Source organism: Macaca nemestrina, chromosome 14 (genome assembly GCF_043159975.1).
Source record: "Macaca nemestrina isolate mMacNem1 chromosome 14, mMacNem.hap1, whole genome shotgun sequence".
NCBI lineage: Eukaryota > Metazoa > Chordata > Mammalia > Primates > Cercopithecidae > Macaca > Macaca nemestrina.
Window position 1 is genome coordinate 68,244,139 of NC_092138.1, and position 27,262 is coordinate 68,271,400.

Below are 27,262 nucleotides of genomic sequence, written 5' to 3' on the forward strand. Positions count from 1 at the left end.
AATAGTACTAGCAGCAAGCAGGCACTGCTGCCACTGCCTTGAATCATGAATTCTATGTACATGAAGTTGGTAAGAACTGGATTTTTTAAAAAGCTATTGAGCATTCATTTTTTTCATTTCCCTTTTTTTTTTTTTTTTTGTTAGGGACTTTTAGGGGTCCATTATTCCTATCAGCACTTTTTTTCCCTTCCTTTTTTCATCATTCTGCAGCGTGGGTGGGCTGCTGAAGGAAATGTTCAACAAGATTGCTTATGTGCTTTTTCCTGACCTAACTACCCCCTTTTCTGTGTCCACAGCATCACCAGATAATCCAGCAGTACATGGTGACCCTGGAGAACCTCCTCTTCACTGCTGAATTAGACCCTCATATCTTGGCCGTGTTCCAGCAGTTCTGTGCCCTGCAGGCCTAAGGGTCGTTTTTTCGTCAAGTTTTTTTTTAATATCTTAAAATAATTTGTCTTATTTTTTGATGGTTTGAATGCTTGCTTTCTTGTAGTATCTTTTCACTTCTTAAAGGAAACAAAGGGGGAAGAGGACAGTGGATAACATGGCATTACTTTTAATTGCCCTGAAAAGCAAATACGTCCTAATGGCAGTAATGTGACGATGACCATGATGTATTATATATGTGACAGATACAACTTCTCTGTGATCAGTTTGGTATTTTTTTCTCCTTAAGGCACAAAATAATTGGTTTGAGGTATGTGAAACACTAGAGGTCAACCTTACATAGTATATAGAACTGATGGGTTTACCCAGCTACCCAGTAGCATAACTTTTCACAGCTCGGGGATAACTTAACATGGCTGAAATAAAACTAAAAGTATGGTTTTTAAACTTTGGCATTTCATGATTTATCATCTCACTCTACTCTAAAACTGGTTGTTTCTTACTGAAGGTGTTCTCCATTTGAAATTTTCTCTTCAAAGTATTTTTAAGTAGTATCTTAAGACACGACTTGTTAGTAATAAAAGTGTTACTAGTTGGCAGAGTAGTTCTCAAATTTGTCTTAATGTAAATCACCTGGGAATTTTTCAAGTTATTTTGAAATTTAAACCGTCTGAGGGTGGAACGCAGACATCCTCAGTAATCCTTAGTTTCCCCAGGTGATTCCAGGTTTGGTCACCATTATCTTAGAGCATCTACTCACTTCCTCTAGCCTCTGGGTTTTTTGTCCAAGGTCTTGTAGTGAGTTACAGAATACTAAAGTGGATGTAGAAGTGGTCAGATTGACTGAAACCATACCCTGAATTAGATGTGAGTTTAGATTTTGTTTATATGGATCCTGATCCAAAAAACTACGAAGTCCTGAGCTTGTTTCCTGTATGGTGTTGATGCTGAAATGACAGCCGTTTGTAAAATAATACACAAGTATGAGGAATTGTCTGACATTCCAAATTTAGAGGATTTTTAGACTTTTTTCATTAAACCTTAGAAAAAAATTACCAGTAATCCTACAACTACTGGTAGTGGTGGTGTGCATTTGCACAAAATAGGTATAATTTTTTCTTACTACATCCCAAGTTGATGATGCATTAAGCGTTTTGCATATTTTGATGTATTTTCGCTTTGGTTTACCATACATTTGAGTGGCTACAGAATGTGGTCCACTTAATAGACTGGAATTCCTAGGATTTTTAAATACCATACTATTTAAGACAAAATACAAAATATTCAGAAAAATCCAGGTTGCGTGGTGGGTTAGTAAAACTAAAACCAGGTTCTTGGCTAAATATTCTCATTTATACTGTTTCTCCTTCCCATTGCTTAAGCACAGCACAAACTATGTAATTATATATAATTACAATTGACCCCTGAACAACATGGGTTTGAACTGTGTGGGTCCCCTTACACATGGGTTTTCTTCCACCCCTGAGATGGCAAGACCAGCCCCTTGTCTTCCTCAGCCTGCTCGACATGAAGATGATGAGGATGAAGACCTTTATGATGATCCACTTCTACTTATTAAATAGTAAATATATTTTTTCTTATGATTTTATTTTTTCTGTATTTTCATAATAATATAGCATATGGGCTGGGCGCAGTGGCTCATGCCTGTAATCCCAGCACTTTGGGAGGCCGAGGCGGGCGGATTACAAGTTCAGGAGATCCAGACCATCCTGGCTAACACGGTGAAACCCTGTCTCTACTAAAAAATACAAAAAAATTAGCCAGGCGTGGTGGCATGTGTCTGTAGTCCCAGCTACTCAGGAGGCTGAGACAGGAGAATCGCTTGAACCTGGGAGGTGGAGGTTGCAGTGAGCCAAGATCGTGCCACTGCACTCCAGCCTGGGCGACAGAGCAAGACTCTGTCTCAAAAAAACAAAAAAAGAATATAGCATATAACATACAAAATGAGTTAATAAACTGTTACTGCTAAGTCTCCAGTCAGCAGTGGGCTATTGGTGGTTAAATTTTGGGGGAGTCAAAAGTTATATGCAAATTTTTGTGCAGGGTGTCGGCATTGCTAACCCCATGTTCAAGGGTCAACTGTAGTTTAAAATGACTCCTGTCTCAACCAAAGGATAACCTTTAAGGGATTGGTAGCTTTGACTTGAAACTGCTTTGTAATCTTTTCCCAATGTACTGAAAAGTGTGGCTAGTTATGTTTGATCCACATTCTAGAGAAATTTGTAGGTTTTAATTTCTTTTCTCTTGGTCCTCTCTTCATGTATAATGGTTGCTTTTAACAGCTGTTCGCTGATGTGATCCTGCTCTGTCCCAGTCTAGCAGCTTAAGTGTATGGAAAAACTGAACTAGGAATTGAGTTTTGAAGAAATAAAGGTGTGTAAGAGCAAACATTCAACAGTTGCTGTCCCCACTAATGAAGTTCATACAGACAAAAGATGGCATGTCACTGTACATCATACCTTGCAATAAATGCTCTGTTAAATTGTGTTGGTGCAATTTAACATGCTTTTGTCAGAGTAAACATACTGTTTTCCTAATTTATAATTACACTTGAAAATGAAAGATGAGGAAGGGGCCTTGCCAACCTGTGTAGAGCAGATTTAGCTGTTAGTGATGTCTGGATACCAGGATTGTCTTAAACTGATAAGGGTGTAAAGGGTGAATAGAAGCATCCCTTAACCACACAGATCTATTTTCTGTAATATAGTGGCCTTGATAATAATACATGCTCTTTAACTAGTGGTTATTATGTGCCAGGTGCTATAGGTTCACCCTATTAACTACTTCAGACAATCCTTTGAGAGATGATTATGCCCTCTTAACAGATAAAAACAGGCTTTTGGAGTAATTTACCCAGGGTCCACAGCTAGTAAGTGGAATCTGAACCTAGATCCACTTGGTCCAAGAGCTCCTTTCCCCCCACAATGCTCTTACAGCAACCTGAACCCCTAGTTACTCTGTTGTCATCAAGCTGAAAGCTTTTTTCCCCAGAAACATCTTGCTGCCCATTCAGAATCAGTTTTTACTGAGCTGTAATATTTAGCATAGCACATATTAATCGAGTGTGAAGGTGTTTAAAAAAAATCAAACTTGAAAAATGCATAAACATTTCTGTGTAGTCTCAATTATTTGGACATGACTTTTTTCGACTTACCCTTTCTCCAAGCATCTCCACTAGAGGAAAAAACAAATGTTTAAACTTATTCTATTTGTAGGATAAAATGTCATGTCAAACAATTTGAAAGTATCTAGTCATTTTAACTGGAATTTGTTTTTGTCAAAAAAAAAAATCCCTAGACCCAATAATTGTTTTGACAAGATACGGGAAAATTTCACTAAAGTTGATGCACATGCCTGTGGTGATATGAGATTGGGTTGTCACTTCCTTTCCTTAGAAGTCTGAAAGCAGCATGGAAGCAAGCCTGGGACTAAATGAACATACTCCTAAGGCACTTAGGTGCACACCTGGCACCTGGTTGGTAAATGCTCAGTAAATGTTAGCACTACTTAACGATGAACATCAGTGCCGCCTTTGATCAACAATCAGACAACCATGAAAACAGCTCTTTTCCACTTTAATCCAACATTTAAAAAGCTATCTAGACTAATGTTAAGGCCCACAATAGAGGCCCCAAGAGTACAGAAAACATGATCAGACTCCTACAACTCAGTGTTTATTTCTGCTATTAGGGCTTTTTCCAGCAGTAGTTCCCCACTGTTTCCACCATCGTGGAGACAGAAATCGTCCTAAAAAACACATGACCAGAACCTGGGGTACAGTGGTACACCACCATTTGTTTCCTGGTTAAGAATCCAGTTCAGCCAGCTGTGGCCTTTATTGAAACTTCTTCCCTCTACCCCAGTCTAGGGTTTGCCTTGGTATCTTGTCCACAAATTTGTAGCTGACCTACCACTTTTTCACCTACTCTAGCACTCAGCTCCCATCTCTGTTGTAAGAAAGCAATCGCAGACATGACATTCTGCACCCAACCAGGCCAGGCGACCTTCACTGAAATGTGCTAATTTTAAGCCATAACATACATAATTATTACTGAAGCATTACTTATACAAGGATTTCATTCATCTATGAAGATGTTGCATTTTTTTGAATTTTGAACATGACCAACCTAAGTTTCCTTTATTTAAATATAAAATTCTATAAAACAGGTCACTGAACTAAAAAATCACATTTTTTCATATGTCAGTTCATGGCCACACACAGTACAAGTCTTGCGGTACATGTCATCTTCTAGGTTTTCTTCTGGTCCATACTCATGTTGATGAACAATCGTCTCCCTTTTCCACACGCTGCTTCTTACTGCTCGCCGCAATTCTGAGAAAAAAATTTAAAAGTCATCTTTTCAGTGGTGCTATTCAGCTGAATCCAAAAATCCAAATCCATCAAGCTTTCAGCAATGTACGTGTGTGTGTCTATGTGTATTTAAACCATATATAGTTTACCTTAATTTTATAACAAAGTTGATTATACAAACTTGGCAAACTTACTTTCTTACCTCACTAGTTCGGCCTGTGAATCAAGTTTTCAGTGGAGCAGTGTGAAACAAGAGATTCAGAAATGGTTATGTGGGTTGGTGGTATGCAAAACGGAACCATATTCAGAAGTGAGTTGAGTAACAAAATAGGACACATTCAGGTATGTTTGACTTCAGATAACAGAATGCCATAGTAGGAAAATGAGTCAGCTGAAATAAGAAAGTATTTTTAAGTTCTTGTCAGGAGCTACATCAATAAGCATCAAGTCAAGCTTTGCAAGAAAACTAGAAAGTAGAGAACTCTACCACTATGCTGGTATGTTTTCATCTTAGAAAAACTGCTTGTGCAGTAAGACCTCAAGTCTATTGAAGTTCTTATAAGAGGGCTAAAAATAAGAATCACAGAATATTAAGATTTGGAAAGAACCACAGAGTTTTGATTTTATTTTGCAGGTTGGGAAACTAAGCAAAGATAACTGTGAAGCCAGGACACTGGTCATATTCTAATGTTTGGAGCTTTTTCTGCTACTTCCTGTCAAAATCATTTTACAAAGAAAATTATATTGGGTTCTTTGAAAGCAACCAAGTAAATCATATTTTAATAAAAAGCAACACTTTACATTTCTATTCTCACCAGTTATCCACACAGTTCATCATTGTCTTTGACAGTGGCATTACCTAAGGGGGAGTATGATAGCTGTCTTGTATAATCTCAGCTATAAAACTCAACATACACCAAGTAATCACATATTTTCCCTAATTCATTTTAGATCTATAAGTAGTATCAAAATACTACTTGAATCTTATTTTCAGCTTTTATGTCATGAGGATGAAAACACAGGGCTATGTGTAAGGCAGTGTTCTTACCACTTTAAATACATTTACTCCTCAACCCTTTAAGCTAAGCAGAATTATTCCAATTTTACAGATGAGAAAACCAAGGCACAGAGAAGTTATAAGTTGCCCAAGGTTGTATAGTTGATGGATACTTCTAGCATGAAAAGTACTTTGACATTATTTCAGTGCACATACCTCTAGATAGGTTTTGGTCTAGAAGAAAAAAATGTTCATCCAAACTCTTCATTTCTTTCAGTATCCTCTCATATTCTGAAGACCTTGGTTTTTCTAGATACAGATCTGGAATGCCCTCCTTCCTTTAAATTTTACCTTAGGATATCTTCTAAATAAAAAATGATATGCTAACCGGAACTCCACAGATGCCCCCTGGTTTCAGATAATGTAAGGAAGATGTTGCCTACTTGAATTCTAATACCTGCTTTTCAACTTGGTTCTCATGTAAGATATCTGGCCACCTTATCCCACTGAAAATCCTACAAAATTTTGCTGTGGCGCAATCATGATAAATTAACTTTTCTGCCTAATTTGAATATTATGTGTACTTAAAAAGAGGTACCAAAGAAAACTTTTCTGAATACTAAAAAAAAAAAAAACTTGTAGTAAAACTCTTTCTAGCCATAATTGAACCTAAGGTTTTACAATGACTTTGACTTTTTCTCCCCACTCTTCAGCTAGTGTGTCAGGCTTAATGGTAAGAATAAAGCCACATCTTTAATTTATTTACTAGACATTCCTGGAAAAACTTGTGCCAGAAAGGAAGTATTTTGGGCCAGGTGCAATGGCTCATGCCTGTAATCCCAGCACTTTGGGAGGATTATCTGAGCCCGGGAGTTCAAGACCAGCCTGGGCAACATAGTGAAACCCCCATCTCTTAAAAAAAAAAAAAAAAAAAAAAAATTAAAAAAAATGTTTTTAATTAGCTAGCCATGGTGGCATATGCCTGTAGTCCCAGCTACTTGGGAGGCTGAGGTGAGAGGATCACTTAAGCCAAGGAGTTTGAGCCTGCAGTGAGCCGTGATTGCACCACTGCACTCCAGCCTAGGTGACAGAGCGAGACCCTCTCTCAAAGGAAAAAACAACAGAATATAAGGAAGTATTTTTAAATAGATAGGTCTGGAGTTTTTTTCACCCTTCTTTCCCTTTCTGAACAATCCAGTCCTATGGAGCAAGTAAGCATCCGCAGCAGGGTGAGAGAGCCCAAGAAAAAGAGGGCTCCCTCCAGAAGAGGAGGCAGCAACAGTAACGGGAATTAGTCACACACAGGGCTTCGATCAAGTCACTATATTAAGGATAATGGGAGCCACCAGGTTTCTCATCATCCAAAAAGCCCGTATAAGTAAAACTAAAATGACCAATGAAATTTTAGAACTGGATGTATCAGTGTGTAAACTCAAGGTTTACATACATTTATAGACAGAGACATAGAAATACAGGTACGCATGTGTTGTGCTAGAAAGCAGAAGTGCTCAAGAAATGATGACATAAGGCCGGGCATGGTGGCTCACACCTATAATCCTAGCACTTTGGGAGGCCAAGGCAGGTGGATCAACTTGAGGTCAGGAGTTTGAGACCAGCTTGGCCAGTATGGTGAAACCCCCATCTCTACTGAAAACACAAAAATTAGCTGGACATGGTGGCACATGCCTGTAATCTCAGCTACTTGGGAGGCTGAGACAGGAGAATCACATGAACCCGGGAGGTGAAGGTTGCAGTGAGCTGAGATTGTGCCACTGCACTTTAGCCAGGGTGACAGAGCGAGACTAGGTCTCAAAAGTAAACAAGTAAATAAAAATTCAAAAGGAAATGACATGTCAAAAGATACAAAAGCTAGTCACTAGGCCAAATCAGACCATTTGAGCAACAAAGGACAGAAAGAACCAAAGCCACTGGAGAAAAACAGAAATTAATGAATTCATACCAATAAGTAAATGGGGCAAAGGATGTTATAGAATGCTGACTGCCAACTGCTTAAATGCAGAAGGAATGCTGGAATTAGAAGACAATTCTTCTAACCATCATACTAAAGACTGGTTCTAGCAAGAACCATCAATGGATGGATACTAAATCTAGGGGGATACAATTTCTTTTTGCTTATCAAATCAAAAATCAGAATTACCACTGAGGCCTGACAGACATCAGTGCCTCCAGATATGAGGCCCTGAGAAAAGCACATCACTTACATACTGTCCCTGGCCTGAAATGCATACCCTACATCCAGCCAGCAGGACACACCAGAAACTGCCCCAAGTGAGAAGCATGTTTTGAAAGGCAGGGCAGGGGAAGCAGACTTTTCTTCAAAAATGTCAATGTCATAAAAAATAAGAGCTGTGTAAATATCCCAGAAAAGTTTAGAAAGACGTGGTACCTAAAGCCAATACCCAATCCCAGACTGGATTCTGTTCTAGAAAGGAATCACTAAAAAGAATACTAGATTGGCCGGGCGCGGTGGCTCAAGCCTGTAATCCCAGCACTTTGGGGGGCCGAGACGGGCGGATCACGAGGTCAGGAGATCGAGACCATCCTGGCTAACACGGTGAAACCCCATCTCTACTAAGAAATACAAAAAACTAGCCGGGCGAGGTGGCGGGCGCCTGTAGTCCCAGCTACTCGGGAGGCTGAGGCCGGAGAATGGCGTGAACCCGGGAGGCGGAGCTTGCAGTGAGCTGAGATCCTGCCACTGCACTCCAGCCCAGGCGACAGACAAGACTCCGTCTCAAAAAAAAAAAAAAAAAAAAAAAAAGAATATTAGATCAACTAACAAAACTAGAATATGGAGGGCAGATTAGACATAAATACTAAATCAATGTTAAATTTACTCAAGTTAACAATATACTTTGGTTGTGTAACAAAATATATCCCTATTAGGAAATATACACTGTAATATTTATGGGTAAAGGCTGGTAATGTATACAACTTAGTCTTAAATGGTTCAGAAAAAAATAAATACTGTATGTGTATAGAAAGAGCATGCAAATGATGCAAATAGCATAAAGTGTTAACAGTAGGTAATCTGGATAAAGGATATATGAGTGGCCCTTTGTATTATTATCCTTGCAAGTTTTTATAAGTTTGAAATTATTTCCACACAAAATAGTTTAAAAAGACAGGAGCTAGTTTGAAGGGGATTCTACTGGACAAATTTTGCACAATTTCAACACCAAAATGAATCATGACTGGAATGGACTATAATACATTGACTTCAGAATAAGAAACAATGAGTCCAGCTGATGCTTTAAAAAAAAAAAAAAGTTTTTAAAAGGAGAAAAGCTCCTCTTTCCAAAAGCCAAATAACAATTACAGAAAGTGACAGAAATAGAAAATCACCATTTATATCCACCACAATAATAACTAAAGTAAGACTCAGCCCTGTGTACTAAATAAAACCACTAAGGAAAGGTAAGGAATGAGATATTCACACACTATTAGAATTCTCACTAATTACAAAGGATAAAGGGTACCTTTACAATGGACAAACGTGGCAGACACCACCTTAACTAAGCAGTCAAACTACCACTCCCTTAAAAGAGCTGGTACCATGTGTCTACTGATAAATGCTCAAACACATCAGCTTGAAAGTATTCCCACCAAAAACATTCGACCTGAGTCTAACTGTGAGGAAACAAGCAGCTAATAAATCTGAATGGAGGGACACGCTGAATAGCAGCTGGCCTGGGCACTGACTGCAAAATGTCAATGTCGTGAAAGACAAAAAAGGCTGAGAGACTAGTTTAAAAGCAACTATCACTATGCATCATCCTTGAATAGCACCTGGATCCAACAAAAAGCTGTCAAGGACACCAAAATAACTGGGGAATATTAAATTATACACAAGACAGCAGCATTATATTAATGCTAAATTTCTTGAGTATGATCATTGTTCTTTAGCTAGGTAGAAGAACACCATTGTTTTTTGTTGTGTTTTGTTTTGTTTTTTGTTTTTTTGAGACAGAGTTTCACTCTTGTTGCCCAGGCTGGAGTGCAATGGCGCAATCTCAGCTCACTGCAACCTCCACTTCCCGGGTTCAAGCAATTCTCTTGCCTCAGCCTTCTGAGTAGCTGGGACTACAGGTGTCCACTACCATACCCAGCTAATTTTTGTATTTTTAGTAGAGACAAGGTTTCACCATGTTGGTCAGGCTGGTCTCAAACTCCTAGCCTCAGGTGATCTGCCCGCCTCGGCCTCCCAAAGTGTTGGGATTACAGGCGTGAGCCATTGCTCCCAGCCGAATGCCATTGTTTTGAGGAAAAACATGCTGAAGTATTTGTAAGAATCACAATGTCTGCAAGTAACTTAAATGGCTTGGCAAAATATGTGTGTGGAAGAAAAAGTAAATATGGCAAATGTCAACATCAGGTAAATAAAAAAATTTAAGATTAATACTTTTTTCACATTACTTCATTTAACAACTTAAAACTTAGAAAAGCAGAAATCAACTACCTACTGCTGAGAATGGGAAGGAGGTAGTTGTAAAAACAAGATAAGGCTTTAGAAGAGTGAAAGAAGGTCTGTAGGTCTGAAATTGACTTTGGGGAAGCCGAGGAAACCTGGCATGGGTGCAGGTCCTACGCAGTGCTGAAGGCCTAATTGAAGCTGGAGACAAAATAGTGGTTTACCATGTGCCAGCCTCCTAGTTCCACTGGCCTAGAATTTCACAATGCTGGAAGCTATTAACTAAAGGACTGCCTTTTGTGGAAATTTATAACAATTTTCATGGTAACCAGTCTTGTTACTGATATATTCAGGGACTGCTTATACTTTTTACACAAAAAAATTTTCTCCTAAATCCTTTTTTAAATGAAAATGTTATTTTATACCAATCTAAAACTTGTATTCAGTTTAACATCTTGGTTTTGCAAAAGAGGTGGTCTGTATTCAAGGAAACCCAATGCTGCTTCTGAGGTCAACTTATAAGACAACTAACTGAGACAGACAAGATACTACTAAATGCTTCATGGTAGGGCAGGAAGTATTGACTCATGGTGCCCCCTGTTAACAGGAGGAAAAAAAAATTACAAGGAAAAGACACAAAGATAATATGATGCTTTGGTCTTATTTAGTCCTCCATAAACTAAACTAAAGCAGAGTAACAGAGAACTGAGTCTCCCAAACTCTCTTGAGAGATGACTCCAAAGATTCATAAATATAACCACAGACCCACAATGTAAAATGTCCACAAACTTGGGCCTCCATAGGAGATTTCTTACCTACCTCTTTTGGGAGGAAAGTACATAGTAATAAATAATGAAAATGAATTTATTTTCCTTTTTTTAGAAGGGTAACCTCTACCAGTACTGAATAAGAGAAAGCTGGTATAACTAAAGAAAAGCTTTATCTCTACCTTATTTATAGAGTAGACATGCAAACCCAAAAAGTTCTGTACATTTGAACCAGGTGAACGTCCCCATCTAATATTAAGGCCAGTGCATCCTGAAGTTTTGAAATCAAAACTGATTTCTATCATCTATAACTGATTACTGTAACGTGTAACGGTCCTTTCGCACACCTTAAGATGCCTGTTCACTACTTCATCCTTCAAGGCTCTCCTTGCTCCTGGAAAAGAGGAAGGACTGGTGGAGGGCACTGAAACGGCCAAATTCAAAAGAACTCTTTCCAAATACTCTCAATCGGTCCTTTGAATATTTTGATACAGAGTTTTGATACCAGTTAAAAAACTGAACAGCAGTTTCTGCCTTCTTGTATCTAAAATCCGTTAACAATTTGAATTCACTAACAAGAAAACACTTTGTCTTTCACCCTATTTTTATATATCTATCTAGATCTCTATCTATCTAGATATATACACACCTATCTAGATATCTATCTAGATCTCTATCTATCTAGATATATACACACCTTACACTATTTAAACTATAAAATTATTTTTGGTAGTCAGATCAATTCTCAAATTGCTAAAGTAGAAGATCATATTCTCAAAGCAGGTAAATATAATCTCTTACCTTCCCATAAAGAAGTAAACTGTGTCAGCTTCTTTGCGGATCAAAATCAGAAGACCAAGAGGAACCAGGTTCCAATTTCTTTTCAACTAAAATACTTTTAGACTTGCTTTTATTCCTCTCTGTTCTGAGCCTCTGAGAAAACTGTACAGTAAGCTCCTTGTGTCTACTCTCTACAGTGTCTACTCCAATCTCAGCCCTTTGTGGCCTATTCAGGAAGGCGGGAACAACCTCTAAAGTAAATCAACAAGAAGCCATAATTAAAGAAGGCATCACACTGACCTCTCTGAACATTAAACACCAGAAGACAGTGGACTAATGTTACAGAACTTAGGTATTCATATGTACAAAAGCAGAAAAACATTTCTATTTGCAGAGACTTGGAAAATATATGACTCATGTAACCACTTTGGAAAATTTCCTCAAAAGACATGCTTCATTCAAGTAAGAAGCGAACTGGAAAAGAAACCAGACCCAAGAGGTCTAACTCTATGAAAAACTTCAGGGCAAGTTCAAACTCTTCAAAATGAGGACAACTGACAGTAGCTTATCTGGTGATTAACAGCAGCAATTTAATGTAATGAGAAAAAAAGCCAATTACATTAAAGTTCATATTTCTTTAAAAAGTAATACCAATGGAAACTAAATCTTTTTGAAGAGTTCTGTTCATACTAATAATATATATGCCACATAGAATTTTTATTTAAAAAGCATGTGATGAAATGGATGCCATCGTCTTTCATTCTGTTTGTCAAATTACAGGAATTTGTTACCATTAGATGACACTGTGACCAAACTACAGAATTAGTATCTAAGAAAGTACAGACAGCCCTCATTTCAAAAAATATTTCATCACCTTGCAGATACAGGTTTTTAATTAATACTTATTATTCTATCCATATATTATCTGCACCAAAATACCACCTGGAAATGGTTTAAGGAGGCAGCAGACAGGTAAGAGTTGAGGTGATTTCAGGTAGCTGGAGTTAAAAAATCCTAGGCTAGTATATAACTAATCTATAACTCTGTCCTCTCTTTCACACCTCTTAAAATGCCTTTTCACTACTTTATCTTCCAAGATTCTCCTTGCTACTGGAACAGAGGAAGGACTGGTGTAAAGCACTGAAAAGATTAAAGGGCCAAATTCATAAGAACCCTTTCCAAATCCTCTCAATACAGCAGTGGCTAATTCTGGGGAGTTCTTTAATGAAATGTTCTTAGGTGACACAACTTATTACAGGAAACCTCTCTACAAAGCCATGAATGTGTGCCTTACCTTGTGATTCAGGAATTGCTAAGTAACTATATAAAAAGATGTGTATACGGATGTTGATCATGGAGTTGCTGGCTTAACTTCGTGTCAAATAGTGCTTCCATTTTTATTTTTTAAAAATTTTAAGGATCTTAGGATAGAAAAGAACAGGAAGAGCAAAAATTAAAACGTTGCTGACGATTGTCTCTGAGTAGGAAAATCATGTGATAAGAGCTCTTTGTAATTCTCTAACTTTTCCGCACTGTAATTGAATTACACTTGTAATGACAAAGGAAAAACAAATCCTCACAATAAGAAGGATTACAACAATGTGTTCCTCACAACAAGGAAGGCTTACGTTCAATTTTTGGTTTTGCTTTTTTGTTTTTAAGACATCTGATCTGATCTTATTCATTCTCCAAAACCACTTATTAATCCAATCCAAACCACTCCAAAGCCAATTATGAAAAACAAAAGCAAAATTATATGGATAGGACATTAATTTTCAATGAATTAATTTAGTATATATATAAAACCCAATATATACACAAAGTATGTGTTATCTCTACACAGTGTACACTGCAATGGGCCTCTGCAAAAAATTACTGCATGAAGAACATGGATGTTTCCTTTTTTAAGGCTCTTTCAGGGATTCTGTGATAGAGCAGAAAGTGACCACTGTGCTCCCGCAGCACCGCTCGCTCATCACTATCATGGTACCTAGCACACCTGCACGATTTTAAGTTTCTCTCCTGACAAATTCTGACTCCAGAATTTATGTTAGCACAGTGCCTGGCACATAGTTGACACTTAGTAAACATTGGATACATTGATGGATGGATGGATGAAAATTTCAGACAGACAGACTTAACAGACATACATACCTGGATGGATAACAGGGACAAATTAATGCAGAGATAGATGGACAAGGGAATGCATGCAAACACAGATGCATGGATAGAGAAATGACTACTTCATGGAGACTTTCAGTCAAAAAAGCCTGCTTCCAGTCCTAACTCTGCCAGTAACTATGTAACAAGTCACTCCACCTTTCTGGGTCTTTTGGTCATATATAAAATAAAAGTTCCTTCTAGCTGCTGAATTAGATGACTAAGACTTAGGGCATGGCTTTTCATGTTAAGCAATTAGAGGAGATTGTTGGTGGGCGTGTTTTTTATAACACTATTGATTATACTTAAGATTTAATTGATGCCAAATCCTTGACCAGTGATACCACTCCTGATCCTCACATTGTTCCTATATAAAAACACGATTCACTTTAAGATGATGAGGTACATGCTTTTCAGAAATGTCGTACTGTGAGGTTTGAGCTGAGTGCCTTGAAGACCAACATACTGAGGCAAACTTTAAGTCATTTTTTTCAACCTCTGAAAAACACATTCCAATCTATTGGCGACATTAAACAGGAAGAATCTAGCTAAACGCTTTTTGCAAAATGGTAAAACACAATCCTTCACGATATAAAATGTGGCCATCTACCTTTTACTTTTTTATCAAATTTCTTCTGTTTCATTTTTTCTCGGTTTTCCTGTCGGACTTCCTTTGCTTCTTCTAATGCTTCTTGACTACCCCAAACTTCAAGAGACCTCTTCACAATCTACAACACAAAATCCATATTTAAATAAGTTGTGATTCGGACTTGCAAAATATTATAAAGTTATAACTGTCAAATCCACAGGTACCAAAGAATATCTAACCCAAGTATAAATTTATAAATACTTATGAGAAATGTAAAGGTTCTAAATATTAATGATCAGAAACAACTCTAATAAAACATCTATCCAAACCTATGCAACTGTCAGTAAACATATGCTGAATTAGATTATAAATAGAAAAGTTGTCCTCTGACTGTATCGTCACAGGAATCAAAAGTACATGTGGTCAGTGAGTTTGATCAACTGTGGCGGGCTCACCAAAGAAACAGTTTGTTGACAGATTAGCCACATCAGACCTAAATATGAGGTCATCTCCAAAAAATCTCCAACCGCAGGAAATTACCAATTACTACTACTCATCTCCTTCAAGATCAGTAATTGTTTCTATCGACTTGACTTCTGATCTGCAGGATATATATATATTTTTAATTTTGGTACCAAAATGATGTAAAAAGTCTTCATTCTACTTTTAAAACTTTACATTCTATACCTTTACTCTTTATAGTATTTACTTACATTTTAAGAGAATTTACCACTAAGGATTATGCTCAGGATACCTCTTCACAATATGTTAAAGGACCATAATATTAATCAGTGTAGCCAAACTCAAATTTCTTACATATTCAAGTGATATACTTGTTTTTCATATATTCTGGGACATCACGTTTTCCACAATTTAACATCCCTGAAAATGCTGCATCACCAGTGCACTTAATGGTACTTTAACAACTCTGAGTCAAAAAGTGATGAAGAACCGGACTTTGAATGGGAAGTTTAGGAATACCATCATAAGTCTTCTGCACTTGCATTTTCCCTTTTATGTATGCAAAAGTTGTGATATACGACAAAAAACTGTAATAAAGTCTACTGGCGCTATTTCACCAAGTATAAAATAAAAGCATCAAGTGATAAGAAAGCGTATGTTGATTTAATTAGCGGCATTTAAAAATATTTAATGATACATGAAACAATAGTGAATTTTCTAATCAACAGACTCATATTAGTATTTAATGAAATTCAGTACATGTTTTGTTTTACAATATGGCTTCTTAATTTTATTTGGTGATACGGGATTTTCTAGTATAGTATATATTCAAAACTGTGCTCTAAAGCAATGCCTCCCAATATTTTAAGCTAACAGCACAAAAAGAATATTACAATATTTGTACCACTCTGAGGTAGATACAAGAGACTGCTTGTGACTCAAAGAAACTGGCCTGGGCACTAGCAGTCCTAGCCACTAAGTGGATCAGCATCTTGGCACGCCTGTAACCTATCTGCAGCAAGTGGCGCTGAGAAGACCTGCTCTGAGATTACAGAGCTATATGGACACTCGCTAGCATTCCAGATGGGTAGAGTTAGATTTTAGGTATTTATGAAATTCCTGAAATTTTTCTTTTTTTTAATATTTCTTTTTTGGTGGGAGATGGAGGTGAAAGAGGGTAAGGAAATGGGGCCTGACTCCCATTCCAACCTTTTTTAGTTTCCAAATTGTACTCTTAACATCACCCAATAGCAACATGTTTGTTTCAAAGTGCCCTATTAGAAGCAAAATGAGGTCAGGCATGATGGCTCATGCCTGTAATCCCATCATTTTGGGAGGCCAAAGCAGGAGGATCACTTGAGCCCTGGAGTTCGAGACCAGCCTGGGCAATATGGCAAAACCCCATCTCTACAAAAAATACAAAAAACTAGCCAGGTGCTACTCAGAAGGCTAAGATGGAAGGATTACCTGAGCCCAGGAAGTCAAGGCTGCAGTGAACCATGATCTCACCACTGCACTCTAGCCTGAGTGACAGAGTGAGACCTTATCGTATAAGACAAAAAAAAAACAAAAGCAAAATGAGAAAACATGTTATTAAATGTCATTATACATGACTGTGATGCATATGCAAAACTAGAGAAAAGAGTTTTTTCACACTCTGTAAGCAAAAACCAAGCTGACTATGACTAGTTTGTTATTAAGACTTTACCAGAGTTAAATATAATAAACACAACTTATTAGAGACCTGTAACTTTAAGTAGAGTTTCATATCACCCCATTGTGAATGATGTGGATTCTTCTTCACAATAAATTTAAGAGGTGGCTCTCTTTTTTCTAAATCACAGTCTTTCAGAAGATATTCTTGTTTTGCCTCTGTTTTGGTTATAAGCTTATGTTTATCATCAGCATCTCTGAAAACAGATTAAGTCCATTATATAAATTAGTTATTTTAAATAAACTAAGTTTGCAAATGGCCCAGCAACTTAGGGGCACACACAGCAAAAAGGACATATAAAATACTTTTTCCTGCAACTCTCATGGTTAAATTAGCAACATAAGAATTCTAATGGAAAAATACTTTATCTTTTACTTATTCTGATAAGTTATATTATCTAGAGAAAAAACATTCTTAGCAAAGGGAACAGCAAGGGCAAAGGCTCTAGGGGATGGGTGTATTTTGCAAAGAGAGCTTACAGCAAGAGGACCAGTGTAACTAGAAGACCTGCAGTAAGCGATGGTGAGGAGTGGTGGGAGGTACAGTCAGAGACAGTCAGGGCCTTGCAAGCAATGGTGAAGACAATGGTTAGAAACCACTAGAAAGTTTTGAGCAAAATACGATATGAAAAGGAGACCCTAGGGGTACAAAAGGGGTAGTGGGGGAGAGACCAGTTAGAACACTACGGCAGTGGTCCAGGCAAGAGCTGATGGTGGCCTAGACTAAGGCAGCAGTGGGAGAGGATGAGATGCCGATGGATTCAGGATATGGTTTGAACCTAAAGCCAAACAGGTTTGGAATTAATGCACACAGGAGAGTGGAGACATAGCCAGTGAATGAAGCTGGCTTTACTGAAATGGTAAACACTAAAGAGCAGGTACAGGTCAGGGAGGGGAGAAATCAAAGGTTCAATCAGAGGATTCTATCACAAACACATAAAAGTTAAAACTGGGAAGAGCTGTATGAAAGCCAAATAATTCAGAAGTATAAACTAACAGACATGTAGACTACATGGTACTAAAACTATCATCTTTGACGATGTTGAAAAAGAATGGAGGCCTGTGTTCCTGATTATGATTAAACATAAAAGCGTAACGTTTCCAGACTTTTCAAGGTGTTGGCAGGACTGCGTTCCTTTCTGGAGGCACTAGGTAATAATCCATCTCCTTGCCTTTTCTAGCTTCTAGAGGCCACCTGCATTCCTTAACTCACGACCCCCTCCTTCCACTTTCACAGCCAATGATGATGGCTTCTCACATTGCACCACTCACTTCTTCATTAAGCATGTCCCTCTGACTCTCAGCTTTCCTCTTCCACTTCTAAGAAAGCTCGTGTGCTTGTATTCGGTCTACCTAGATAGCCCAGGATAATCTCTCCATCTCAAGGTCTTTAACCTTAATCATATCTGCAAAGTCCCTTTGCTATGGTAAGGTAATATGTTCACAACTTTCTTTAAACCAGTACAATAGTTGCTTCTATTTTCTCTTGGAAATAAAATTCTATGTAGTGTTTCATTTCCCAAAAGCTATACTGGCCTTTAAGGAGAATGATGACAATACTGTGGACCTTCACCACTGTGTCGGTGGGAAATGAGTTTGTAATCTGTAGTTCCAGCTGTGGTGCCGGAACATTCCCAGCCATATATCTGATCATGAGACCAGGGACCACACCTCCCTCTCTATCTACCTAGGACTCCGCTCAGCAACAAGCCAATCACGATGGCTCCCAGTGTCTGCAGCAGGGACTCTAAAAGGTCGGGTCCTTCAGGCATGTGAGGAGTTGATTGAGGGCTGTAGGGACAAACTAAGCACAGGGAGCAGGTAAGAGGTCCAACTAAGATTCCAAGATGGTACCTTCAAAGTGCAAAAGATACCAGCACAGCATCTGGCTGAGTCAACAGTAGCGATAGGAGAACCATGTAAGTGAGAAAGGTTATTCTGGGTGATATAAAAAAAGGATAAAGTCTAGAAGAAAAAGAATGGAAGAATATGGTTTTTCCTCATCTATTCTCTTTATGAGGGTAGCAAAACATGAATGAAAAAGGTATTCTGAGCTACAGTCCTCTCACTGAAGGCCCCAGTCCTCTGACCAAGATGTAACACACCCTGGAATAATTAAGAAATAGAGGGATCATTAGGGCTGGGTGAAGAGAAGGGTTAGGAGCCTGCTACTGAGAGATGTTAAAAAACAAGAACAAAAAAACTCAGGCCAGCAGAAAAAGAAAAGGAAATTTCTATGGCAGAACCATCCTTCCTATTTTATGGGGTATATCATAAGCTTTAATAGTCACAGATTTACCGTATTTGGCAAAATAGAAACCATAGAAATTTTAGGAAATGCCCAAAATAAAAATCATAATTACTAAGAAAATATCAAATCCAAACAGATATAACTTGTTTTGCCCTAAACCTACCCATAAACATTAGCAATTAAGAACATCATCTAAAATAAGTACCTGCAGTTATCACAAGTTGGCAAATCAAAGTGGTTCATAAGATAAGAATCCATAAATTCTTTCCCACATTCTTCACATATTACGTAATCAAATTCCATAACAGGTCCTAAGAAAAGGAAAATGAACTCTTTAAGTTTCCTTTTTTATGACTAGAACAATATATTTTCCTCTATTTTATTAGCTTATCCGCATGTATGTTATGCCTCACATAAATACATTTAAGTAAAAGACAAAATAAGACCTTGATTATGTTTATCTAAAAAAAAAATTAAAGAGGAAAAAAGAAAAGGAAGTAACATAAAGAAAAAAAAAACCTAGCAACTCCACAAGTATTTCTGAATCCCAGCCATGTGCAAGGTACCTGTATTAGTGCTACATTGCAGCTATAAGAAACTATCACAGACTAAGTGACTTAAAACAACACACATTTATTATCACACAGATCTCTAGTTTATTCTGACATGGGTCTCAGTAGGCTAAAATCAAGGTGTTGGCAGGGCTGTGTTCCTTTCTGGAGGCTCTAGGCATGAATCCATCTCCTTGCCTTTTCCAGCTTCTACAGGCTGCCTGCATTCCTTGACTCAGGACCCCTTCCTCCATCTTCACAGTCAGCAATGGTGGCTTCTCACATGGCATCACTCACTTCTTCCATAATCACATGTCCCTCTGACTCTCAGGTTTCCTCTTCTACTTTTTTGTAGAAAAGGAGTCTTGCTCTGCCGCTCAGGCTGGAGTGCAGTGGCACGATCTCGGCTCAGTGCAACCTCCACCTCTCAGGTTCAAGTGATTCTCCTGCCTTAGCCTCCCAAGTAGCTGAGATTACAGGTGCACACCACCATGCCCAGATAATTTTTGTTTTGTTTTAGTTTTGTTTTGTTTTTTGAGATGGAATCTCGCTCCGTTGCCCAGGCTGTAGTACAGTGGCGTGATCTTGGCTCACTGCAACTTCCACTTCCTGGGTTCAGGCAATTCTCCTGCCTCAGCCTCCCAAGTAGCTGGGATTACAGGCACGCACCACCACACCCGGTTAATTTTTGTATTTTTAGTAGAGATGGGGTTTCACCATGTTGGCCAGGCTAGTCTCGATTTCCTGACCTTGTGATCCACCCACCTCGGCCTCCCAAAGTGCTGGGATTACAGGCGTGAGCCACTGCACCCAGCTCTAATTTTTGTATTTTTAGTAGAGACAGAGTTTCACCATGTTGCCCAGGTTGGTCTCAAACTCTTGATCTCAGGTGATCCATCTACCCTGGCCTCCCAAAGTGCTGGGAATATAGGCGTGAGCCACTGTGCCCAGCCCCTCTTCCACTTTTAAGGAAATTTGTGTGCTTACATTGGGTCTACCTGGATAACCCAGGATATTCTCCCCATCTCAAGGTCTTTGACCTTAATCATATCTGCAAAGTCCTTTTTGCTATGATAAAGATAATATATTCATAGGTTCCAGGGTGATTAAGGCATGGACATCTTTGGGGGCCATTATTTTGCCTACCACAGCACCGCTGAAAGTACAAAACAGATTAGTCCCAGAGTGGTAGGGTGAAAAGGGATCTGCTTACAGACAGGGCACCAACATTACACAGGAAAGAGCAATAAACAGCATGGTAACAGAAGAAAGACAACAACAGCATTCACTTCCAAATGGAAACATTTTTTTCTCCCTCCATTCTACCCCCTACCAACAAAGCAAAAAGCTTCTTTATCTGTCTCACCTTCTGGATTATAAACTCCTTGAGAGGAGAGTCTGTATTCAGCCATGTATCCTCAACTCCCAGCACAGAAAAACCACTCTAGGTAAGGCAAGGCTAGATTATTTAAGGACTTCAAATGCCTAGCTATGAAACTTAATCCTGTAAGAACTGTTTCTCCCAGCAAGTCTTTAAATTTTACTAGTAAGGCTGGGCACAGTGGCTCACACCTATAATCCCAGCACTTTGGGAGGCCGAGGTGGGTGGATCACTTGAGTGCAGGAGTTCGAGACCAGCCTGGTAAAACATGGCAAAGCCCTGTCTCTACAAAAAAAACACAAAAATTAGCCAGCTGTCAATTAGCTGGGCGTGGTAGCAGGCACCTGTAATCCCAGCTACTCTGGAGGCTGAGGCAGGAGAATCGCTTGTGCCCAGGAGGTGTAGGTTGCAGCAAGCCAAGATTGTGCCACTGCACTCCAGCCTGGGCAATAAGAGTGAAACTCCGTCTCAAAAACAAAAACAAAAAAATTAGCCAGGCATGGTGATGTGTGCCTGTAGTCCCAGCTACTTGGGAGGCTGAGGTAAGAGAATCCCTTGAACACAGGCAGTACAGGTTACAGTAAGCCAAGATCACGCCACTGCATTCCAGGCTGGTGACAGAGCAAGACTCTTTCCATATATATATATATACACACACACACACACACACACACACACACCTACCTACATACATACATATATACACACACACACACACATATACATATATATGTAAACACATAAATTTTACTAAGAAGTCTTTAGGCTGAATGCTCCAACTCTCAGAGCTGCCACAATTTCCAATGAGAAGAAAGAGGAGTTGTCGACTGGGTGCAGTGGCTCACGCCTGTAATCCCAGCACTTTGGGAGGCGGAGGAGGGTGGATCACCTGAGACTGGGTGCTTGAGACCAGCCTGACCAACATGGAGAAACCCCGTCTCTACTAAAAATACAAAATTAGCGGGGCCTGGTGGTGCATGCCTATAATCCCAGCTACTCGGGAGGCTGAGGCAGGAGAATCGCTTGAACCCAGGAGGCGGAGGTCACAGTGGGCCGAGATCGCACCACTGCACTCCAGCCTGGGCAACGAGAGTGAAACTCCATCTCAAAGAAGAAAAAAAAAAAAAAGAAAAGGAGAATTGTCATTATGTCATTAATTAACTGTTTGTTTCAAAATATTCCTATCACTGCCTTCCCTTACCTCCTTCGTTATAACACACTAATCTCCAAACTTTAAGAAAACAAACAAACAAAAAAAGCATGCTTTTTTTTTTTTTTTTTTTTTTTTTTTTTGAGACGGAGTCTTGCTCTGTCGCCCAGGCTGGAGTGCAGTGGCCGGATCTCAGCTCACTGCAAGCTCCACCTCCCGGGTTCACGCCATTCTCCTGCCTCAGCCTCCCGAGTAGCTGGGACTACAGGCGCCCGCCACCTCGCCCGGCTAGTATTTTTGTATTTTTTAGTAGAGACGGGGTTTCACCGCGTTAGCCAGGATGGTCTCGATCTCCTGACCTCGTGATCCACCTGTCTCGGCCTCCCAAAGTGCTGGGATTATAGGCTTGAGCCACCGCGCCCGGCCATAAAGCATGCTTTTTTTGTAGAATATTAGAGGAGTATATCCATAGACAAAAGGAAAACTAAAAATTTTGGAACAAGGCCAGTGATAGCCAAAGTGGTATATTTGAAAAATTTACCAGGATGCGTTAGAATGAAGAGAAAGTGTGATAGAAATACCAATTAGGAAGCTATTACATAGCATTATTAATTAAAACATTTAAAATGTGCAGTTTTCTAATTTAAAACATTCTTTATAATGGGAATTCCTAAATAAACACAATGATAATTTTCAAATTGTCACTCCCTTTTACATTTACCACTCAGAAACTGGCAGTCTACCATAAGTAAGAGTTGTGTAATTATTTCATTATATATTACAATGTAACAATAATGGAAATAAAGTACACAGTAAAATGTAATGCGCTTGAATCATCCCGAAACCATCCCCAGCCACCCCCCAACCCCACCCCGGGTTTTGTCGTCCACAAAACCAGTCCCTGATGCAAATAAAAACAACTATTTTAATCCTTCAAGTCTCGGCTTCTGCAAACAACGGTATAGACACACACAGATTAGAGCAGCGCAACCACCTACATTGATGAATGCACAACACTTCTGTAGCTACAACTAAAGACTGGAATAGGTTTTCGGTTTTTTTAAATCTGTTATATTGCACTGTTGGCTGCTAAACTTATAAAAAAATAAAGTGTTTCTATCTTTTTCCCAAAGACTGTGAAAGTACCCTCACTGTGAAGATACGTATACACATAAGTGATTTACCAAAGCACTAACCTTAGATCATAGTTATATCCTTCTTTGTATGCTGGTCTACCTTATATTTTGTAAGCTGCTTTCTTTCTCCACAGTTATCTCCCGGATGCTGGCACCTCATTTCAGCCTATCAGGATAATTCTGAGTATTTATTCTACCAATCAATATACTGACTAACCCTGCCTATTATAAAACAACAGAGAGCATCAACCCCTAAGTACATCAGCCACAAGTTAAATAATCATTTCCATATGCATGGCAAAACTGCCAAACTTTATCACTTTTATAAAGATAATGTACTCACTAATTAAAGTAATTGCGGCATTATGTAGCATCAGTTTGCATAGAATTAAGCATGTTACTCAAAATAACCAATCTAGATACTTATTTTTGAAAAACTCACTTTACCTGGTTGATGAACAACTTTTCCAATTTTATGTTCTTCTTCTTCTTCCTCTTCTAAAATAAAGCCTCCTCCTGTGTCAATTATCTTTGGGGCTGCTTTTACATTAGCCATGCCTACAAAAGTAAAAGCAGTCAACAATTGAAGTAGGTAAGCCCGTATGTTACCTTGTTCACAAAGAGAAAATTCCTCTGAATTCAATATATCTCACACAACACAAGGATGTCCACGATCACCACTTCTATTCAACATTATACTGAAGGCCCCAGCTAGTCCAACAGAGCAAGAAAACCAAAAAGGCATAAAGGATGAAAAGAAAGAAGTAAAACAGCATCTGTTCACAGATGATGTAATTATGTGTGTAAAATATCCACAAGAATCTACAATTAGAATTAAGAAATAACAACCTAGAAAGAGATGTGTAAAACCTCTGCCCTGAAAACTACAAAACACTAAGAGAAATCAAAGAAGACTTAAATAAATGGAGAAATATACTGTGTATGGATTTTAAGCCTCCATATCATAAAAACATCAATTCTTCACAAATTTATCTAAAGATTCAAGGTGATCTCAGCCAGAACTCCAGCAGTGGGGTGTGTTGTGTGTGTGTGTGTGTGTGTGTGTGTGCGCGCGCGCGCGTTCACCCGGAAATTTCCATTTCATATTTTGGGCCATGGTTGACTGTGAGTAACTAAAGCCACAGAAAGTAAAACCTTGGATAAGGGAGGACTAACGTATGCATATCTGACAAAGGGGTCACATTCAGAATACATAATAAAATCCTCTAAGTCAGTAAAAGACAAATAACCCAACTTTTAAAAACAGGCAAAAGATCTGAATAGGCACTTAACAAATGAGGATATCCAAATGGCCAAAAAGCACCTGAAAAGGTTCTCATTATCTCTAATCATTGGGAAAATACAAATTAAAACCATAATGAAGTATCATTAGACTCTCACCAGAATGTCTAAAATGAAAAAGACTGACAATACCAAGTGTGAGGATGTGGAGCAACCAGAACTGCCATACATTGCCGGTGAGACTGGAAACTGATACAATCACTGTTTGGCAATACCTACTAAAGCTGAACATAACTACACCTCTCCTATGACCCAGCAATTCCATCTCCAGGCATATACACAAGAGAAGTGTGTATGTCCACTAAAGCACATAAACAGGAATGTGTACAGAGGTTTCATTCCTAACAGCCCCAAAGTGGAAACAACCCAAATAGCCACCAAAAGGAAAACGGAAAAATTGCAGCATAATACAAAAGAATCTATACAACATCTAAATGCACAAACTACCAATGCATGCAACAAAATGCCTGAATCTCTCAGATACTATGTTGCGCAAAAAAGGGCAGATACTGTACAGACTCAATGTACATCAATTTCGGAAAGAGGTAATACCAATCAAATGGTCAGAAGAGTATTACTTCTGAGAGTAGAGAGTGGACACCGACTAGGAAGGCGCAACAGGAAAACTTCTAAGGTTCTGGAAGTGTACATATCTTGATCACTATGGTGTTTACACAAGCATTCACATAGGTAAAATTCAGATGAGTACACTTTACAGTATGTTACACCTCCATTTTTTAAAATAAGACAAATTTAGTATGTTTTATTCTGCTAAAGTCAATCCCCTTCTCTGGCCTCAATTTCTCCCTCTATTAAATGAAAGGATTAGATTATAAGCTTGTTTCCACTGTTAATAGCAATTCTCACTATAACACCTGTTCATTTCTCTGTATCCCTTCATTAGACTGAGTGCCTTTACCTGTATACTTCTGACAAACAGTAAACATTCCATGAGTACCGACTGGATGGTTAGAAACGAATGAACCTACCAGAATATGTAATATAAATAGCAAAGTAAATGAATGGAATGACAGTAAGCACAATGAGAATTCAGAACAGGGAAGGCTGGAGTAGTCGAGCCCATGACTTCAGCAGGATCCTAAACAACGCTAACTCATGCCCAAAACAAAGCCCAATTTCTCTCTGCTGCTATGACTTGCTGTTTCCCCAGGACCTTAGCAACACTCTTTGTATTCTAAGCAAGTTTTTTCAGTCTCTTTCATGGCGTATGTCATGGCACACAGAGAAAAAGAAAACTGTATAGTACTTGTAAATAAAAGTATCACAAAGATAAAAAATCCTGGCACTTACCTAACTCTTGAAACATGGTGGGTTGTACTCAACGCTACAATACAGTTCAGTTCTTGGGGAACTGCCTAAGAAATCTTACAGAATGTTCATTCTACCTTGCTTTCCATGATAACAAGTTTAATTTAATACCAGTTTTTGCTATTTTGTACCTTGTGTTCCACAGCCATCTAGTACAGATCTATGGAAACCTTTATGGAATCATGACTATGAATTAATCAGTGCAAATGAACTTTCTGTCCAACTCTAGTGTGTCTCAAGTTGAGAAAGGAATAAAAGGAAACCACTATAAAGCAGAAAGAATGAGACCAGTACCATCAAAAGTAGCTGGAATTTGCAGTTTCGGTGTTAGTACGAATATCAAGACATGCTGCCAGCTTCAGACTCTTCTCACTCTCACTACATCTGGCTGATAAAAAAAAGAGTAATAGATAATACAGCTGTAAACTGTGCTCGACACAGGACAGTACAGAGCTCTAGGAACACATGTACTTCATGTTATAGAGGTCGTCCTGAAGAACTGGCTATCAACGAAACTATATTTCAAGTACCCTGGAAAAAATTATTAGTTGGCCCCAGTGGCAAATTCCATAAAAGGATAATCTGCAATGAGAGATCAGTCTTTAATTTACTTCAATCAATAAACATGTTTTGAGTATCTAGCTTTTGCCAAGAAATCGTACAGGTCACATGTCCAAGAAATAGACTCATGGAATCTATGGATTAGAATCTTAAAGGTTTACTATCCAGTCCCTTCTGATTGCTGAATCTCCTCTCCTCCACATAAGTAAGGGTTCTTCCAGTCCCTATTTGAGCACTTCTAGTAACCGGTAGCTCATGAGAAGCAATCCGTTAGACTTTTGGCAACTCCAATTGCTGAAAGTTCTCCCTAACAAACACCAAGATCTGCCTCTTCCACCAACTAGTTCTAGGTATATAGGCTAGAATCAAGAACTAGTCTAACTCCTCTTTCTGGGACAGCTGAGGCCCTGACACCTGGCAGTGGCTGGCACCTCCCAGCCGGGGCGGCTGCAGCCCTAAACGAAAAATCGAAGCTGAGCAGCCCAGGTGCACCAAAGAAGGCCCAGGGGCGACCGCGGAACGCTCTGTGGTCGTGGACAGGACGCTCTGACAAGGCGGCTGGGCGGATTCCCTCTACGACTGGGGAAGAATATGCGCACAGACGCCAGCGCAGTTGCCTCGACCCCCGGGCCCCTGGACTCGGCTCGCACGAGCCAGTCTGGGGACCGGGGAGGCGGGGAGAGGGAAGGGGCAAGCGCCGCCGCGGCCCAAACCTCCAGTAGCCGCAGCCGCCGTCGCCGGGTAGGGCCGGGCAGCCAGCCGGGCCTGGCGCAGCATCAGTGCCCGCTGTCTCTTCCGCTCGACACTCGCCCGCACCGAGGCAGGCAGCTCCGCGGGTTGCTCTAAAGCCGCCGCCTCCGGCGAAACCCCGTCGGCCGCCGCCATCTCCGACCTACTCCGAGAACCCAGCTCCCAGGCCCACGCACGCGCACTGCGCGCCCAGGCGAGCCGACCGCCCGGCACAGTCTCTGCGTTCCC

At 39.3% G+C, this 27,262-nt stretch overlaps 2 protein-coding genes across 11 annotated transcripts in view; one reads left to right on the forward strand and one right to left on the reverse strand.

The window, feature by feature from the left end:
- The window catches only part of LOC105477183 (nuclear cap binding protein subunit 1), a 38,290-nt gene extending 35,956 nt beyond the window's left edge, over nucleotides 1-2,334 (forward strand). For all 6 annotated transcript variants that reach the window (XM_011733566.3, XM_011733567.3, XM_024791392.2 and 3 more), the window contains one exon: nucleotides 297-2,334. In XM_011733566.3, coding sequence (XP_011731868.1) covers nucleotides 297-410 — 114 coding nt within the window. In that variant the 3' untranslated portion in view covers nucleotides 411-2,334. The remainder of the gene's footprint in view (nucleotides 1-296) is intronic.
- A 1,635-nt stretch (nucleotides 2,335-3,969) lies between these two features.
- Nucleotides 3,970-27,262, reverse strand: LOC105477189 (XPA, DNA damage recognition and repair factor). 5 transcript variants are annotated; one of them, XR_011612717.1, is made up of 8 exons: nucleotides 26,998-27,258; nucleotides 23,540-23,650; nucleotides 19,080-19,185; nucleotides 16,655-16,820; nucleotides 14,470-14,587; nucleotides 12,994-13,120; nucleotides 11,721-11,950; nucleotides 4,533-11,313 (listed from the first exon to the last, which is right to left on the reverse strand). XR_011612717.1 is itself a non-coding variant. In XM_011733571.2 (7 exons), the coding sequence occupies exons 1-6, from the start codon at nucleotides 27,167-27,169 to the stop codon at nucleotides 11,745-11,747; spliced, it is 879 nt and encodes a 292-aa protein (XP_011731873.1). In that variant the 5' UTR covers nucleotides 27,170-27,261; the 3' UTR covers nucleotides 3,970-4,744; nucleotides 11,721-11,744. The 5 variants fall into 5 exon arrangements, 4 of the variants coding, with proteins under 4 accessions (XP_011731873.1, XP_011731874.1, XP_070934155.1 ...); XM_011733571.2 differs by lacking the exon at nucleotides 12,994-13,120 and having other exon boundaries at nucleotides 3,970-4,744; nucleotides 26,998-27,261; XM_071078054.1 differs by lacking the exon at nucleotides 12,994-13,120 and having other exon boundaries at nucleotides 26,998-27,262.